Source organism: Hibiscus syriacus, unplaced genomic scaffold (genome assembly GCF_006381635.1).
Source record: "Hibiscus syriacus cultivar Baekdansim isolate YM2019G1 unplaced genomic scaffold, ASM638163v2 tig00002237_pilon, whole genome shotgun sequence".
NCBI classification, from domain to species: Eukaryota; Viridiplantae; Streptophyta; class Magnoliopsida; order Malvales; family Malvaceae; genus Hibiscus; species Hibiscus syriacus.
The window spans coordinates 5,016,238-5,034,499 of NW_024061918.1; the positions used below are offsets into that span (position 1 = coordinate 5,016,238).

General features: G+C 31.8%; 1 protein-coding gene across 1 annotated transcript; it reads right to left on the reverse strand.

Moving 5' to 3' along the window:
- Positions 1 to 2,996: 2,996 nt before the first annotated feature.
- Positions 2,997 to 4,623, reverse strand: LOC120142384 (CBS domain-containing protein CBSX5-like). The gene is made up of 3 exons (XM_039157094.1): positions 4,179 to 4,623; positions 3,162 to 4,017; positions 2,997 to 3,128 (listed from the first exon to the last, which is right to left on the reverse strand). Exons 1-2 carry the CDS (start codon positions 4,535 to 4,537, stop codon positions 3,162 to 3,164), a joined length of 1,215 nt encoding a protein of 404 aa, XP_039013025.1. The 5' UTR covers positions 4,538 to 4,623; the 3' UTR covers positions 2,997 to 3,128.
- Between the last annotated feature and the right edge of the window lie 13,639 nt (positions 4,624 to 18,262).

Genomic DNA, 18,262 nt, shown 5'->3' on the forward strand with positions numbered 1-18,262 from the left:
AATTTAATGAAATTAGGTTAGGGTTATTTTCATATTATTGTTTCATGATATATATATTACCCTTGATAAATCAAATTTATACCAAGTTTTGGTTGGTACCAAAATGTTATACTAGTTGGTAATAGTAGTTGAAACAATCAATATGGACTCACTTGGGGTTGCTACCAAGAGTATTGTTCTATTGTGAGTTCAGTAAATAAGGGAGTAAACATTTCAGGTCCAATTACTATTTAATAATAGAACTTTTGTTTTTATTAAATTATATATACACACATACTACTTATAGTTATTAAAATGAGTTGATGGGGGAAGAGAAATCATAGTTAGATTCCTAAATAATTATATGAAAGGTTGTATAGGTTATAAATTAAATTAGGTTTTAGATGTTTAGTAGCAGAATTAAAGGCAGTGGGGAAGCTTAAATCATTAAAGAGATTTATTGTGGTCCTACTCTCCTACCCACATAATATAGAGAAAATAATTTCAGTGACTGAAAATGACTTATAATATACGATTTTAACCAATTTTTTTTGGATTTACAAAAATGACCAACAAATTCGCAACGTGAACTCCAATTTCGCAACATAGGTTCCAAAATCGCAACGCGAATAGGAAAATCGCAACGTAATTTTTAAATTCACAACGCTAATTACCGATATAGGTAAATAATACTATCACAACGCGAATAGGAAAATCGCAACACTAATTACCAATATAGGTAAACAGTACTATCGCAACACGAATAGGAAAATCGCAACGCTAATTACCGATATAGGTAAACAGTACTATCGCAACGCGATTTTCAAAGTCGCAACGCTAATTACCTACATAGGTAAACACTACTATCGCAACGCGATTTTTAAATTCGTAATGTTATTTTCACAAATTGAATTCGCCAATTTCACAACTCAATTACCGATATAGGTAAAACGATATAAAAAATCCGGTAAAAAAATTCGAATTCAACAATTTGAAAACTGAGTTACGAATTTGGTAAATGAATTGAACAAACACGAACGAGGATATGTTCATGTTCGTTCATTTAACTTTAACCAAACAAACGAACTGTCGAAATGATTTTTTCTTTAAGAGGCGAGATTTTACATTTCGCAATACGAATTTATCAAATTCGCAACTCAATTTTCAAACGTTGCGATAGTACTGTTTACCTATATCGGTAATTAGCGTAGCGAATTTGAAAATCGCTTTGCGGTTTTACTATTCGCGTTGCGATTTTCCTATTCTCGTTGCGATAGTACTGTTTACCTATATCGGTAATTAGCGTTGCGAATTTGAAAATCGCGTTGCGATTTTGGAACTTGTGTTGCGAATTTATTGGTCATTTTCGCAAATCCAAAAAAAATTAATTAGAATCATATATTATAAGGTATTTTCGATCACTGAAGTTATTTTCTCCCTAATATATAGTTGTTTTTGTCAAGATTAATAGATCCATTTTCCACTTTCCCACCGTGAGGACATATATAATTTTTATTTTAAAAATGAATTATAAAATTTTAAGAAGATAAATTTATAAAAGTTTAGAAATAAAAATCTATTATATAAAAAATATATATATAAAAATTTGAAATTTTCAGAAGTAAGGGATGACTTACCTGATCACCCCTTCGGTCCATTCTTGTCTCCGCGTGTAATCTGTTTGAGACATAAACAGAAGCCATAGCATTGCCTTCTCATAAACCGCTTCTTGAAGGTCGCTTCTTTCTTCGTAAACCTGCAGGCCAATCCATTAAGGGTATGTTTGTTTTCCGTAATTGGAATTACATAATTAGTTTTTTCTGAATTCTCGTGTTTGTTTCACGTAATTCGTTTTTCGGAAAATGTTTTCTCGTGTTTGTTTTACGTAATTCGTTTTCCGGAAAACGTTTTCCCGTGTTTGTTTCACGTAATTCGTTTTCCGGAATGTAATTCATTTTCCTAGTAACAGAATTTCCTTTGTGTTTTCTGTAAAATGACTTACGGATTCGTTTTTCGTAAGTCATTTTCCGAACTTTTCACTTCAAAGCAAAAATACTCAAAATAATTTAATTTTATGAATTTAATATTAATAAAATATTTTAATATCATTTTCATCAAAATATATTAAATAAAATATAATAATAAATAAAAATTTATTTTTAATATTATATAAAATAATTAATTATATAAATAATATAAGATATATTTTTATTTAATATATATATAAATTTTTTATATTTAATAATGAATAATATTATTTATATATTTCAATAATATTTTAGTAAAGATATTAAAATATACTAATTAATATTTTTAAAATATAATATAGTACTATTACTTTAATAAATAATTAATATAATTAATAAAAATTTATTTCACTAAAATATACCGAAAAAATGTTTAAATAACATCTTCCAAACATCATAAAACGTTTTCCAGATGTTTTCCAGAAATGTAATTCATTTTCCAGAAATGTAATTCATTTTCCAGAATTCAAATTCCAGTAATTCATTTTCCAGTAATTCAAATTCCAGTAATTCAAATTTCAGTAATTCATTTTCTGGAAAACCAATTACAACTAAACAAACAGACCCTAAATTGCATTAACTCTTCCACTCAAGTCTCTTTGCCTTGGGTTTGAGCACAAAGGTGTAACAGCATTAATTATTAATTGGTTGAGAATTGTTTAAATATATATTACTTGTATTTATTCTATACTAATAAAAAACATCTCCCAGTGTCGTATATATTAATATTTCAACCTGAGATTCGCTGAATCCATATTCTTAACGAGTCAGTGTCGTATGAGTACGGGTCACATACTCACATGGTTGCATGAATGAACCGATCAGCACGATCTGTATCTGCTTCTCAATTCCAACTACCTTTCAAAGCACAAGAATCTTTAACCAGAATCATGTAATAAAGGCCAAATCCTTTTGCATTTTACTTTTTCTTGTTTGATAATCTTAAAAATTAGAGGAAAACACACACATACAAATCACACGATCATATATGATTATATCAAACACCTCATCTCACATGACAATAACAAAAAAATGATCCAATATTCACACAATTGTGTTTATTCTTCCTCTACCTGCAGCCTCAACTGAGCTCTGTCAGCATTGTTAGCATCAACAAATGCCCTTAAAAAAGATAATCAGCAAAAAGCTGTCATCTTAGGCCATGGATTCAACATTTTCCCGGAAAACTTTTAACATATCAGAAAATGTGACAATCCCAACCAAGCTACAATCATCCTCTATCACCCAAACATAGTTCACCCTATGAGCAATGGCTTGGATCATGACTGCAACAAATGAGCTCTTGGGGTGGCAAACAATTGCCTCGGATCTTCTCACCATCCTGGCTGAATAACTCATCGACCTGCTCAGCCTCCGGGGCCTCGGCATCGACGAAACCGGAGCCGCCATCGAGTATTCCTCATCGGAAGAGGAAGATGCAGATGAGAACCCACCACTAGACATTGAAAAAGTGAAATGTTGAAGCATCCCATTCAGGTTTTCCTCCTTTAGCTTTGCGGAAACCACCTTGACAAGGTCTTCCGGGGGGCCTCCACAGTCGATGTAAGCCATTAGATCCCCGGATGACAAGGTCTTGACCGCCGCCGCCACCGTCTCATCACAGCAGGCCAAGGTGAAGGGTGAAATCTCGCCGATCAAGGCTCCCTGGCTGTCGACAACTGCCACCGAGGTTTGCTCCACAAGAGCTCGAGAGATGGCTCCAATGGCGGCTGAGGCAGGCGAGTGGTACTCGCTGGTGATGGTGTTAGGGCTTATTATGTTAAGGGTGTCGATGGATAAAGCAGGGATCGGTGAAAACAGACCGATGGAGCTCAGTAGGAATCTGATGACATCTTCTTGAGTTAGCCAGCAAAATTCACGGCCTTTGTGGTTAGTGACCGTAACCGAAGGCTTTTGCTGCTGTTTTGATCTCTTGTTGCTCAGCTTCGTTCTGATTGGCACCACAAGGTTCTGTGCTCCTTCAAGTATAAGATCAATTGCTTCCAACAAGCTGGAAAAGAAATTCAAAATCCAAAATTTATGATCAATTACTTTAAATTCTAGCATAAACAAGATGATGGCACATGATTTTGCAGTCTGACAACAAACTCAAACTTTTATCTTATGTTTGAAAAATCCAAATATCTAAAAAATCCCAGAGATTATGTGTACCTGCAAGACGGTTCCACATGCAAAACAAGGCCAGGAATCTTAGGCAAAAGCACAGAAACAGGATTCTTCAAAGCAACCGGAGGCGACACCAAATTTTCATCTCTGCAGAGAAAACAAATGACATCCACGATGCAAATTTTGCCAACACATCGACACTCATCATCAAAATCATCAACTGGTTCAAAGCCTGGAGTGGTTTTGGGCTTATGGTCACAGCTCCAGACGCTAACGAAAATATCATCAGAGGTTTTCAAGACCTCGAGTGCCTGGGCAATGGTGGATGTTACAGAAAGTGACCTCAGAGCTGGCTTCCCAAGACACAGGTCAGACAACTCATGTGACAATAACCTCACTGCCATGCAAAAGCTATGGAAATTTGAGTGACAAAAATGGGTTTCCCTTTTTTTTTTAATCTTCTTTCTGATGATTTCTTAAAAGATGGATGTTGAAACCGGAGATTTTGGGGGGCTATATATAAGAGAGGTGATGGTGTTGTTTGGAAAATGCATAAAGCCGTGTAAACCCCCCAACCAACCCTCACCCAAAAAAATCATTTATCCGAATAGTAACCCCAAACATTATTAATTGAAAAAAATAATTTTAAACCGCACACGTAATACTATCTCACGTCCTACGAAACATGTATTAAGGTTTCACGTGTTATAAGGTGAGAGACTCCTCTAAATAAAATCACTTTTCAAAGAATACAATTTAATATTTCAAAAAAAGACATCGTGTTTTGCATAATGCGAGGTTTTTGAGATATTGAAACGTTTCAACAATTTATTGCTTGTGGTATTTACAATTATAGTGTTCTGTAGGATAAGAGTTATATAGATTTCCAGCCAAATCACAGGTGTTCATAGGCACGTTTGAGAGGTATTTTCAAGTAGTTAATTTAATTTTTTTCGTAATTTATAAGATTAGAGGCGTAGTATTGAAATTTATCTTTCATTTGAGACCAATATCGACACATACGAGATATTGTAAGCGGGTTAAAAATCGCGTTGAAAATGGTTCCAAAGCTTGTTTTGCGCATGAAGAAAAAGCTAAAATGGTTTGATAGGCATATTCGAGGGGTATTTTCCAGTAGTTAATCTAATTTTTTATAATTTATAAATTAGAGTCGTAGTATTGTAACTTATCTTTCAATTGAGGATAATATCATCACATACGAGATATTGTAAGTGGAATAAAAATCGCGTTCAAAATGGTTCCAAAGCTTGGTTTTGTGCATGAAGAATAAGCTAAAATGGCTTAATAGACATGTTTGGGAAGCATGTTTGGGAAGTTAATCTAATTTTTTTGTAATTTATAAGATTGGAGGCGTAGTACTAGTACTTATGTTTCAATCGAGGCTAGTATCGACACATACGAGACATTCTAAGTGGTGCAAATATCGCGTTAAAAATGGTCCGAAACAAATTTTTTTTGAAAATTAACAAATATATTTTATTAATTACAAAAGTAGTACAATAAAAAAGCACAATAAGTTTGATGAAACGAGAAATCTCCCGAGATGTTTCTCAAATTTTATGTACGAGGGAAACCCTAGGTTCTCATGTAATACCCCAAATATTAGGCTAGTGACTATATTGAAAGGATTTAAAATTTGAGGATTAAATTGAATAAATGGTAAAGTATAAGAAAATGATTTAGAAATTTTGTTTAAGACCAATTAGTAAGAATGAAAGAATGAAAGGGGTATTTTGGCCCTTTAAAGGGAAATGAATTTAAAATTCATTTTAATTAGGGTATTAAAGTAAGGGGAAAGTGAAAAATACACAAAGCTATCTTCTCTTCTTCTTTCCCGTGTAAGTGCTCTCCTCCATAGCCAAAGGTAAGGATTCATCTAGCTAGCTTTTCCTTTCGTTTTTGGATTGTTATTGAAACCTTGAGTGTTATAGATGCTTAAGGAATGGTTAAATAGGATTAAAACTAAGAGATGGGTAAATTATTTGAGATTGAAGAAAAATGGGGTTTTGAATGATATGTTGAAATATGAGTTTTTATTGAGGTTTACTAGTATAATTGACTTGTCAAAGAAGTAAATAAGAGATTAGAAGTCTTGGATGTGATTAAAAACATGTATGAAAAAGTAGTAAGATTCTTGGTTTGGGATGTTCTTTAGAAAAATTAGATGTTATGAGAAGCTAAATGGAGGAAAATTAGTTGAGTTAAGTGATCTTAAGTTTAAGGGTATTGTTTAAGGTAAAAGTAAGAGAATTTGATGAAATTTGGGTAAAAATCGAGTTGAAAAATAGAAAATCTGGGTTAGGGTATCGGTACTGGAAGAATAGTATCGATACTATAGGTTTAAATTTGAGGAATTACGATGAACAATATCGATACTGATGAAATTAGTATCGATACTAAGAGAAAGGTATTGATAACATGGATTCCAGAATGCATAAATAGTATCGATACTGAAAGGGAGTATCAATACCATAGTATAAAAGTATCGATACCATGGTAGGGTACCGATACTATTGAGCCTGAAATTCTAAGATATACTGAAATTGTAATAGAAATTGAAATAATAGTACTTTTGAGTATTATTAAAGTATAAATGTTAGGTAATATACTAACATTGGTATGTTATGTGTCTTTAATGGATGCTTTGTAGATCATAACCAAGCTCCTGAGTCTAGCAAGAAAAAGGGCAAATATAAAGTTGTTGAATAGCCGGAAATCATTACAGCTTATTAGTGAAGCTTATCAGGTGAGTAAATTTATTGTATTTATATGAGATGAGGAAGACTCGCAATGAGTAAACTTAGAATATTTTGATTTAATGTATGTTTTATAGTATTTAATATACTTTAATTATGTGTATGGAAAGGAGACTATGAATAAGTTTTAGAGTATGAACTGCTCTAAAATGAATAAACAAATGAAAATGCATAACGGTCATTATCGGCATGAAAGGATGCCATAAATGAAAATGCATAACGGTGAAAGTTATCCAGGATAATCTAAAGATAGCCTTTGATTGACAAAAGTCTTATGTGGATTTGAAAAGAAAAGAAATTAAATTTCAAGTGGTAGACAAGGTATTTCTGAAAGTGTTGTCTTGGAATAAAGTATTACGATTTAGACGCAAAGGAAAGATGGGTCTGAGATTCATTGGACCTTATGAGATTTTGAAATGGGTTAGACCAATAGCTTCTTAGCTAGTTTTGCCTCCGGATATGGATAAGATCCACAATGCCTTTCATGTGTCAATGCTCAGAAGGTACCCATCAGATCTATCCTATATTATCACACCAGAGGAGATAGAGATCTGACCAGATCTGACGTATGATAAAGAACCAGTGCGGATCTTGGCTTGAGAAAGTCTGCATAAAAAGAAGATTCCTCTAGTTAAATTACTTTGGCAAAACCATAAGGTAGAAGAAGATACTTGGGCAAAAGAGGAAGACATGAGGAAGAAGTTTCCATACCTCTTCTTATCAGGTACTTCTTTAAATTCGAGGATGAATTTTCTTAAGGGGAGAATTGTAATACCCCAAATATTAGGTCAGTGACTATATTGAAAGGATTTAAAATTTGAGGATTAAATTGAATAAATGGTAAAGTATAAGAAAATGATTTAGAAATTTTGTTTAAGATCAATTAGTAAGAATGGAAGAATGAAAGGGGTATTTTGGCCCTTTAAAGGGAAATGAATTTAAAATTTATTTTAATTAGGGTATTAAAGTAAGGGGGAAAAGGGAAAGTGAAAAATACACTAAGCTATCTTCTCTTCTTGTTTCCCGTGTAAATGCTCTCCTCCATTACCAAAGGTAAGACTTTATCTAACTATCTTTTCCTTTCGTTTTTGGATTGTTCTTGAAACCTTGAGTGTTATAGAGACTTAATAAATGGTTAAATAGGATTAAAACTAAGAGATGGATAAATTATTTGAGATTGAAGAAAATGGGTTTTTGAATGATATGTTGAAATATGAGTTTTTTTATTGAGGTTTACTAGTATAATTGACTTGTCAAATAAGTAAATAAGAGATTAGAAGTCTTAGATGTGATTAAAAACATGTATGAAAAAGTAGTAAGATTCTTGGTTTGGGATGTTCTTTGGAGAAATTAGATGTTATGAAAAGCTAAATGGAGGAAAAATAGTTGGGTTAAGTGATGTTAATTTTAAGGGTATTTTTTGAGGTAAAATTAAGGGAATTTGATGAAATTTGGGTAAAAATTGAGCTGAAAATGGAAAATTTGGGTTAGGGTATCGGTATGGAAGAATATTATCGATACTATAGGTTCAAATTTGAAGAATTGCAATGAACAGTATCGATACTGATGCAATTATTATCGATACTAAGAGAAAGGTATCGATACTATAGGTTTAAATTTGAAGAATTGCAATGAAAAATATCGATACTGATGCAATTAGTATCGATACTAAGAGAAAGGTATCGATACCATGGATTCCAGAATGCATAAATGGTATCAATACTGAAAGGGAGTATCGGTACCATAGTATAGAAGTATCGATACCATGGTAGTGGTACCGATACTATTGAGCCTGGAATTCTAAGATAGGTTGAAATTGTAATAGAAATTGAAAATAATAGTACTTTTGAGTATTATTAATGTATAAATGTTATGTAATATACTAACATTGGTATGGTATGTGTCTTTAATGGATGCTTGTGTAGATCATAACCAAGCTCCTGAGTCTAGCAAGAAAAAGAGCAAAGATAAAGTTGTTGAATAGCTAGACATCATTACATCTTTTTAGCGAGGCTTATCAGGTGAGTACATTTATTATATTTATATAAGATGAGGAAGACTCGCAATGAGTCAACTTAAAATGTTTTGATTTAATGTATGTTTTATGTTATTTAATATGCTTTCATTATGTGTATGGAAAGGATATTATGAATAAGTTTTAGAGTATGAACTGCTATAAAATGAATGAACAAATGAAAATGCATAATGGTGCATTATCGCATGAAAGGATGCCATAAATGAAAATGCATAACAGTGCATTATCGACATGAAAGAATGCCATAAATGAAAATGCATAACGGTGCATTATCGGCATGAAAGGATGCCACAAATGAAAATGCATAACGGTGCATTATCGACATGAAAGGATGCCATAAATAAAAATGCATAACGGTGCATTATCGTCATGAAAGGATGCCATAAATGAAAATGCATAACGGTGCATTATCGACATGAAAGGATGCCACAAATGAAATGCTTAACGGTGCAGTAACGACATAAAAGGTGTCACTCATGGTATTTATAAAAGATAAATGACCATTTTGGCACTTCGGTGCAATACATGTACATTACTTTCTCATTTAACATATATAGGGAAAATAAAGAATAATTGGGAAAAATATACAAAAAGATAGGATTGTTGGGCATACTAATAATAATTTCAATGATTGTATGAAAGAAATTTGATTTAAATGAGATGGATTTATCTGATTCTTATGGAGTATACGATTTAGTTCGTAATCAAATAGCCATGATATACTTAAGTATACATTGAAGTCTCTTTACAATATTATGTCTCACTAAGTAAATACTTAACGTGTGTTAATTTCACACGTAGGTAAAAGTGAAGACTAGCCGAGTAAGGGGTGCAGTAGCAACTATCATCAATCTAAGGCTGACTCTCATCAGTAACAGAAGGACAGTCATAATTATTTTGAAAATTTGCTAGCATTTAATCAAATTTAAGAAAGATTCTCTGGAATATATTTAAAGTGATAAATTTTTGGTAATATGTTTTAAGGAATGTTTTATTATTGTACTAAAATGTTTTTTCTTATTTTCAAAACAAAATTTTATGGGTTTGACAAATGAGTAAATGTTTTTAAATTTCATGTGATACCCATGACTTGTGTACGGAAACATATACGGGAAATGGGTGTTACATCTCAAGTGGAGGTGTGTCATTTGTCATATTAGCGTCACGAGCGATGAAAAGAGGATGCCACCAGAAGAGTAAGCCTTTTTTAGAAACGATACGTTTCTTGAGAAGGACATGTTACTCGTGCTGAAGATTGTTCATGACAAAGACGGGTTTGATAGAAAAAAGAATCAGAAATAAAAAAGGGAATTTGAAACAAAGCCATTATTATAATAACATCAAACACCCTTTAATGCCATGTTTACTCGGAATAACGACCATGATTAATGCCGCCAGAAGAGGATGCATTTTTAGAAACGATAAGTTTCTCGAGAAGGCCATGTTACTCATGTTAAAAAAAGTTCATGAGAAAGGCGATTTTGATGAAGCAATAAGTTTCTTGAGAAAGCCATGTTTGACAGAAGAAACTCAAAGGGCGACATCCTTATAAAGGAATCCTCTTCGAGTGGAAAAACTTATAGCACCAATGTTGGCATAAAGATCTCTAAGTTTCGTGCCAAGTCGTGCCACCAGAAGATGAGCCACTTATAAGTAGAGACCATGCGTTAAAATTTAAAATGCAATCAGAAGAGGATGTTTTATATAGGCAATGACCTCGAGCTATGCAAAATGAGTTTTCTATTGAGATTCATGACCTGGCAGGGACCTCGCGTCATACAAAACTTGAGGTGTAAAGATATTCCTGATGTGGCAGTACCACTAGCGTTCAGATTTGATTTGACATGTCAAGAGCCTGGCATTTTGGATGGAGCGAGATTTAAAAAAATATCTATAAATACGAAAGATAACCATGTTGGACGGATATATTCGTTACACAAATATTTAATGGCAAGATTTTCTACAACTGTTTTCTATTTCAGAACTTATTTATTCACTTTCTTCAATGACAAGATTAAGAAAAATGAGTTATGTGATTTGATTTCAACGAAGCTTAAAAAAAATCTACAGCACGACAGATGTCTTTGTTGCAAGGGAAAGTTTCTATTAATGAGCCCGACCCTGAAACACATTACATGTTGCCTTATCAAATGCAAGAGACCTTCAAAAGATGTTTAGGGCTTACACACGAGTTGGTGGTATGAACATCAAGTTGATTGTAAAATTTGAGGAAGAAATATCTTCATCAAATAACGCAGAAGCAACTCAGTTATCACAAGACCAAGAGAACGAAGAGATAGTTTTGCAACGTTATACCAATAAACGTCGGGAGAAAAATAATAATTGAGGAACTGAACTTAACATCAAACATTTCTACAAACTACGAAGAAACAAAAACGCTCTCATCTTCTAATCATTTCAACTAACCGGAACATCATGTAGTTCTTTTTTTATTATGTTTATAAATTAGTATTAAAATAAATTTCATAAAATATGATGTTTCCAAAGTATTTATACAAGAAAACAAACAACTAATTATCATATTGTTGAACGATAACTTAAACAAATTAACAATTTAATAAACTTAATTAATAATTTTAACAAATTTTAACATTATATTGGATTCGATTCGATGATATATTTAAAACATAAAAATATATTATTTTCAAATATTATTTTATTTTTTTACAACAATCACAAACTACACAATTTTCACATTTTTCATTTTTATGTTTCATATTTTTTATTCATCTCTTGAATTTGTTCGCTATGTCGGATTGGTAAGTCTTCATACTTCTTCTTCTCCATTTTATTCCATCTTCAAGTTTACTCTTATGATCCTCAACTATCGACTTTATTACCTCATTTACCCAATCTTCCTCATATCAAGATGAGCTTGAATCCTCATCGTTGGAGTTAAAGTCGGAAGACCCAAAAATAAATTTCAAAACCACAAAATTTCCCCCCACATATACATGACTTTTAACAACTCAAAGAGAACATGAGCAGAAAGCCTTGCGGAGCCCTAGTTATATGTCCTCACACCCTAGCAGACGCGATATTTAATAGATCTCGTGTTACAAGAAACTTGAGGTCTACGGGGATTCTTGACTTAACAGGATCTCGTCTTTTACTAAACGCGATGTCCTTTATTTTTGTATTAAAAAAATTTTGAAACCATAAGTTAGGTGTAGTAATGTATCTGTTGTTTTTAATTGACCGATTAATTAATTATATTTTTTCAAATTCGATTAACTAAATATGCTCAAATTTGATTAACTAAAAAAATTACACTAAAGTTTTTCAAGCATTACATTTTTTTATTTCAAGGAAAAAACAACTAATGATGACTATGTCCATTCGTGCCGCACGATGGTGGATGACGAGCTCGACGCTGATCCTACGAACCAATCTATCTTCATCAGCATCAGCATCAGCATCACCATCATCAGTATATCACCATCACCATCATCACCGTCACCATCATCATCATCGTGGTTGTCGTCAACGTCATCTACATGTGTAGTACCACCACTAGCACTGAGACTGGGACTTGTGTGGATTATGCTCTACAACAGCATCAGCTCAACACTGTCGGATCTGAAGTATGTTACCAATGGTCAAAACTAACATACTGATGGTGGAATAGATATAGTTTGAAGTGACATATAATATGGCTGAACTAGTACATGAAGGCAATATGAAGGGACAACAATTGCTGGACAAGACGAAACGTGTCTAGGAAATAAACTTTCGCCGAAGGCATCATATGTTGAAAAACTATTGAAAATGGCAACTGAGTCGAGTGGGTGAATGAATATGGTGGCACCGATTTTGAGGCTCTATTACGGACTGTGCAAGTGTCTGTGTCGTTCCCGATGACGAGGCTCAAGCGTGTTTTCTTCTTGTCTGGCTTGATTCCTCTCCACCTCTAGCACCACATTGCGTCAGCGGACGTTGCGTCGACGAGCGATTTTGGGGAGGCACATAAATTTCTCATGCTTACTCCTCTTCAGTTAGTATATGTTGCTTCTCATATTGTTCGTATCACATCATGTAATCATTAGAAACACTATGGTTGAGGATGGGTTAAGAAATGGGTCTCCTAACTAATCTTGTCATCCACTACAACACCCATTCCATAGATGAATCTGTCAATTAACATTCGTCTTCCCCTATCATATTACGTGATGCAAGTTGTCCAAGTATGGTGGTGGAAGCAGAATCATTTGGACACAGTTAAATTGCCACAACACACGATCAATAGGATTCCACTCAACTATCTCATAAACTATCAAGGGACCATCTATATCTAAATGCCCAAACTAAGACCTACTTCACCTGTAATACACGATCTAATAGAATCATCATTATACGACGTCCAGAAGGACTACAATTTTTTTAAAAACTAAGTTAGATAAAATCAAATTAAAACATTATTTTTAAATTAAAAATATGAAATCGGTTACAATTATTATCTCGTCTTCCATCTTATCGATCAACAATCTAATATCACGTAGAGTTTATGGTAGGTGGGTGTGAGTTAGTGTGCCAATCCACTTATCATTCATAAAAAATATAATTATTTGTAAAACACTATAAATTTATAATAATCTAAATATATAATGTAGTTTATTTTTAATTACCTCCAAAGTATTAAAAAATGAAATGGGGTCAGTTGTGTAGGAATCGGGCTAAAAACGATATTCGCAACCAAGCCCACAATCGCAACAACATCAAACACCTCCAATAACTTGTTTGTCCTGATCAACAACTTTACAAAGTTCTCGAAATAGAAAGACTAACACTACACATCCCCAACTCTTGTATTTAGAGTCTTGCAAACACGTAGATGATACAACCCCATCATATGCATTTTGTTTTGGGATTTATATTGCATCAAGATACCCCAATAACTTGTAAAAATATGTGTATGAGCAAATTGCTGCAAAATAAAAAAAATATAGATTAACAAATTATCATAAAAATATTACAAAAACATAAAATCAAATAAAATTTCAATTTTATAAATAAAAATAAAATAAATAAATGCAAATTTAAAAAAATATCCTCATTAATTAATGAAGTAGCATTGGGGGTAGCTGCATAAAATTGTCGTCCAAAAATTTAATCTTAGTCTTCCCTCCATCCAAATCGTGATCGTTCGAAGGAATTTCGAGCAATTCCTCTCACAAGTCTTACCAAAAGCCATCTGTAACACTGATAAAAGCCTTTTTGTTAATAAGCAGCCTAAGATGGAACGCAACATCTTCAAGGTTAATAGTCGCTTCCCCACAAGAAAAATGAAATGTGTGCGTCTCCAATCTTCACCGTTCTAGCAATGTGTTTATTAGTGGAGGATGCAACTTCATACCACCAATTATAGTGTTAATGTAACTAAAATTGGCTTTGTGTAAATTTTGAAGAATATTTTCATGAGGGCTTGTGAAATGGTTGATATAAAACGTCAAAACATTCAAACCCATTTAAATAAATAAATAAATAAAAAGTACCTCAGAATTTTTCCTCCAATAATTGAATTCATTCCTTCGATCAAGCCTCAATAATCCCGTCACAATAACCGAATAATGGAATAGATAAGAGAAAGAAACAAAAAGAGAGAGATATTTGTGGAGTAAGGTGTGATGACTTTGGTTGAGGGACCTCTATTTATAGGAGTGCTCACACCCGTTCTGAAGCATGATTAAAGGAACCTCGTGTTATACAAGGCACGAGTTCCATTGAAAAGATGCATATCTAGATTAAACTCGTACTTCGTAGGACGCGAGGTCATGAAATCTAATTTCAAATTTGTATTTTTTTTTAAACTTGATAAATTACTGAGATGTTTTATATCTCAGGAACCTCATGTTATGCAGAACTTGAGGTCTTTTTTTGAAATATTAACTTGTATTCTCTGAAAAGTGTTTCTAAATTGGAGGAATATCGCACCCTATAGAACCCAATACCTTGACACTCGTTTTGTAGGATGTGAGGTAGTCTTACATATGCAATTTGTGACTATTTTTTTTAATTAATGCCGTTTGGGTTACTATTCTAATAAATAATTTTTAATGGATTTTTTATATAATAACGCGTACCAATTACCAAAGTGAAAAAAAATTGTGGGTCCAAAATATTTTGTTTTATAATGTAAAAAAATAAATTAATTCGGATTACAGTTGTGTAAATTATGTTTTACAGTGGTCTTGGTTATCTTCAAGTGTGTGAGTTAATATTTTCTCAATTCAGGTTAGGTTTACTTTATAATAATTGCTTCCTTTTGGACATCATTTTAGTTGTTACAGCGGATAAATTATCTTTTATTAACCATTCGTATTTGATCTGTTGATAGTTTGATCTAATTTGAATTTTATAAAAACTTAATATAACAAAATTTTAATTTAATTTATTTTATTCGTAAGGTTAGAATTTATATAATTCCTACAACATGACTTAAGAGTTATGACGAATCATAACGATCACATTAATCACTAAAATGACTCTCGAAAACAAAATAAATGTATAGATTATTTAAAATTTAAATAAATATATAACGAAAATCAAATACATGCCACGATGGAATATATTTTTTGGAAAGTTTATAATTTATACTTTAATTGAAAATGAGATTGTAGCTTTGATTATCGAACTGATTTTACATCTAAATAATCTGAAACAAAAAGACAAAAATTATAAGTTATAGGGCTTAACGTGTCATCTAAATACAAATAGATATCAATATAAAATATAAATATTAAATCAACAAATCATATTAAACAACATAATAATTAAATAAATGAATATATTTAACTACCCATCACCTGAACTTCATAATATGAGATTTCTAAAATCTCGAATCTTCTTATAACTACACAGGATCGGGATCTTATCCTCCAAAGAATAAACACAAAAAGAAAACAGGATGATGACCTTACTCTCTGAAAAATAAACTCAAATAGAAAACATGATGGGAACCTTATCCCATGAAGAGGAACTCGATTTAACCCCAAAGAGTAAACTCAAACAAAAAACATTATACAGAACTTAAACAAAAAACATTATACAAACCTTACTCTCCGAATAATAACCCAAGACCTTCGTATATAGTCTTAATAGAAAATATTTCGATCTTATTATCTCAATCTCAAGAATTTAAACAAAGCTTGAGTCTTACATGATTATATTATTATTCAGAAATTTTGTATGCTTGCATATACCAGAAAAATAGGACATATTTGCAAGCATAAATCAAATAGCATACCAGTACATACATAAGCTGTCTCATACTCAAGAAGATCCAATAACAAATAAATCATACAAAATTTAGCATAAAAATCATAAAGTGTAATGTTGGTCAAGGAATACCTTTCTTAGCTAGATAATATCAACTAAGCCTTAAGCTTCCTCTGGTTAGCAATATTAAGTCTCGTGGAGTAGAAACACGTAACTCGAGTCAAAAGTGCAAAGTTTAGCTGAGTTAAATAAGAGTGGTTCAGTATTAGAAAGTAGTACAAAGGTACATGATCACCTTCTTAATAACTTCGTAGTTACTAAAGCATTAGTGACAACTTGATGAATTTTATCATAATTGGTTACGTTTTTTTACTGCTTTTTTGACACTGAAAGATTAATAACAATGAAAAAAAATTTAGTCCTTAATATTATCATTCTTAATGAAAGATATTTTATCACAATTACATAATTAAATTGATTACTTTAAAATTTTATTATGAAATTAATTATAGTAGAAATTACAATTTTTTATTATGAATTTAATTATAGTAGAAATTACAATTTTGGTTGTACCCATTTTCTTTAGAAATTTGCATTGCAATTGTTGTCTTCAGTTAGTTATTCGTTAACGATATATGATATGACGTCTCTACATTTTATTTTGTATAACAACCAACATACAATTTATTAATCAAATAATATAGATTGAGTATTACATAGGCAAGAGCGATCCTACCAACTCAATTTGCTTAAGAGATCTAGTGCCTCATCTAGTGATGGATGCAAAGCATGGTCAAGGTAGGCACATGCCCACCCTGGAATCCAAATTTCTTTTATATTAGTTGTCTATTTTACTATTGGTACCTAACCTAAAATTTTATTTGTGCCCACCTTATACAAAAAATTTCAATAATTAATATATGTGTGCCCACTCTAAAAATATTTTTGGATCTGCTACTGCCCTTATTCCGCTAGACCAAGTGGGTATTATTTTTTGATAAATTAATACTTACATGTATTTTAAGATGATTGAACCTATGCCATTCAGAGGAAAAGTGCAACACCCATCCACTATGCTAAGTTTTTTATACAATAGAAATAATTTTTAATTGAAGGCACAAAAAAAAATTTATACAGTAGAAATATTTAAGGAGATTAAATTTTGATCGGAGAAATTAATGCAAGTAGAAACAACAACGTGGCTGGAAGTGGCCAATATGTTGATACACTTTTGGAATCATGTTACCTTCAAGAGAGTGGCAGAGCTCTGGGGCAATCTGGAAGTGGTTGGAGAAAATGCTGATAGTATAAAAGATAGTGAAAAGCTTACCATTCTAATAACAACAAAACAATCGATAAGGATATAGGAAATGGTGAAGATCAAAGTAGGAGGTCAAATTCACGGTATCAAAGTGACGGAAATGGGGTTCACAAATGTACATGACAATCGACAAAGTATAAAAGTACATAAAGAAGGAGGGGCACTGAGAGAACACATGATGAAAGTTTGTCCGGTGTTTTAAAAATATAAGAAATTATTAAAATTTTAAAAATATTTAAAAATATTAAAATTAGTAAAAAAAATTATAAATATTATTGAAATAAAATTCCATAAAAATTTCAAAAATTAAATAAAAATTATAAATTAAGAAAACCAAAAAGTTATAAAATGATAAATTATAAATATAAAAAGTTAAAAGTAGTTATAAAGTGTTAAAATTTTGAAAAAGTTTTTGACTGCCTCTCATTAGTCTGAGTCTACTATTATCTTTTGAACATTTTTTTAATATAATCAATATTATATTAATGTAATAAAAAAACTTAATTTCTCCTTCAATTTTCTACTCAAATTAATGAACACTGAATTGATGTGATTTTTTTAATTTTTTTATTATTATTCTAATATAAGATTAATTTCTTTGAAAATGTGTTAGATGGATAATAATAATAATAATAATAATAATAATAATAATAATAATAGAAAAAGAAGAATATTTGTTGGAATATGCTGATTGGGTTACGTCCAAAAACCAAAACAATATGTCCTTTAGCCATGCCTTTGTGGTTGAAAGCAACAAGTG

What these genes read in the sequence shown, in the direction of transcription:
- LOC120142384 (XM_039157094.1), bottom strand. Translation starts at nt 4,537, where the DNA reads ATGGCAGTGAGGTTATTGTCACATGAGTTGTCTGACCTGTGTCTTGGG. An exon ending in CATGTGGAACCGTCTTGCAG is followed by an intron (nt 4,018 to 4,178) that starts GTACACATAATC and finishes TTTCTTTTCCAG; the next exon opens with CTTGTTGGAAGCAATTGATC.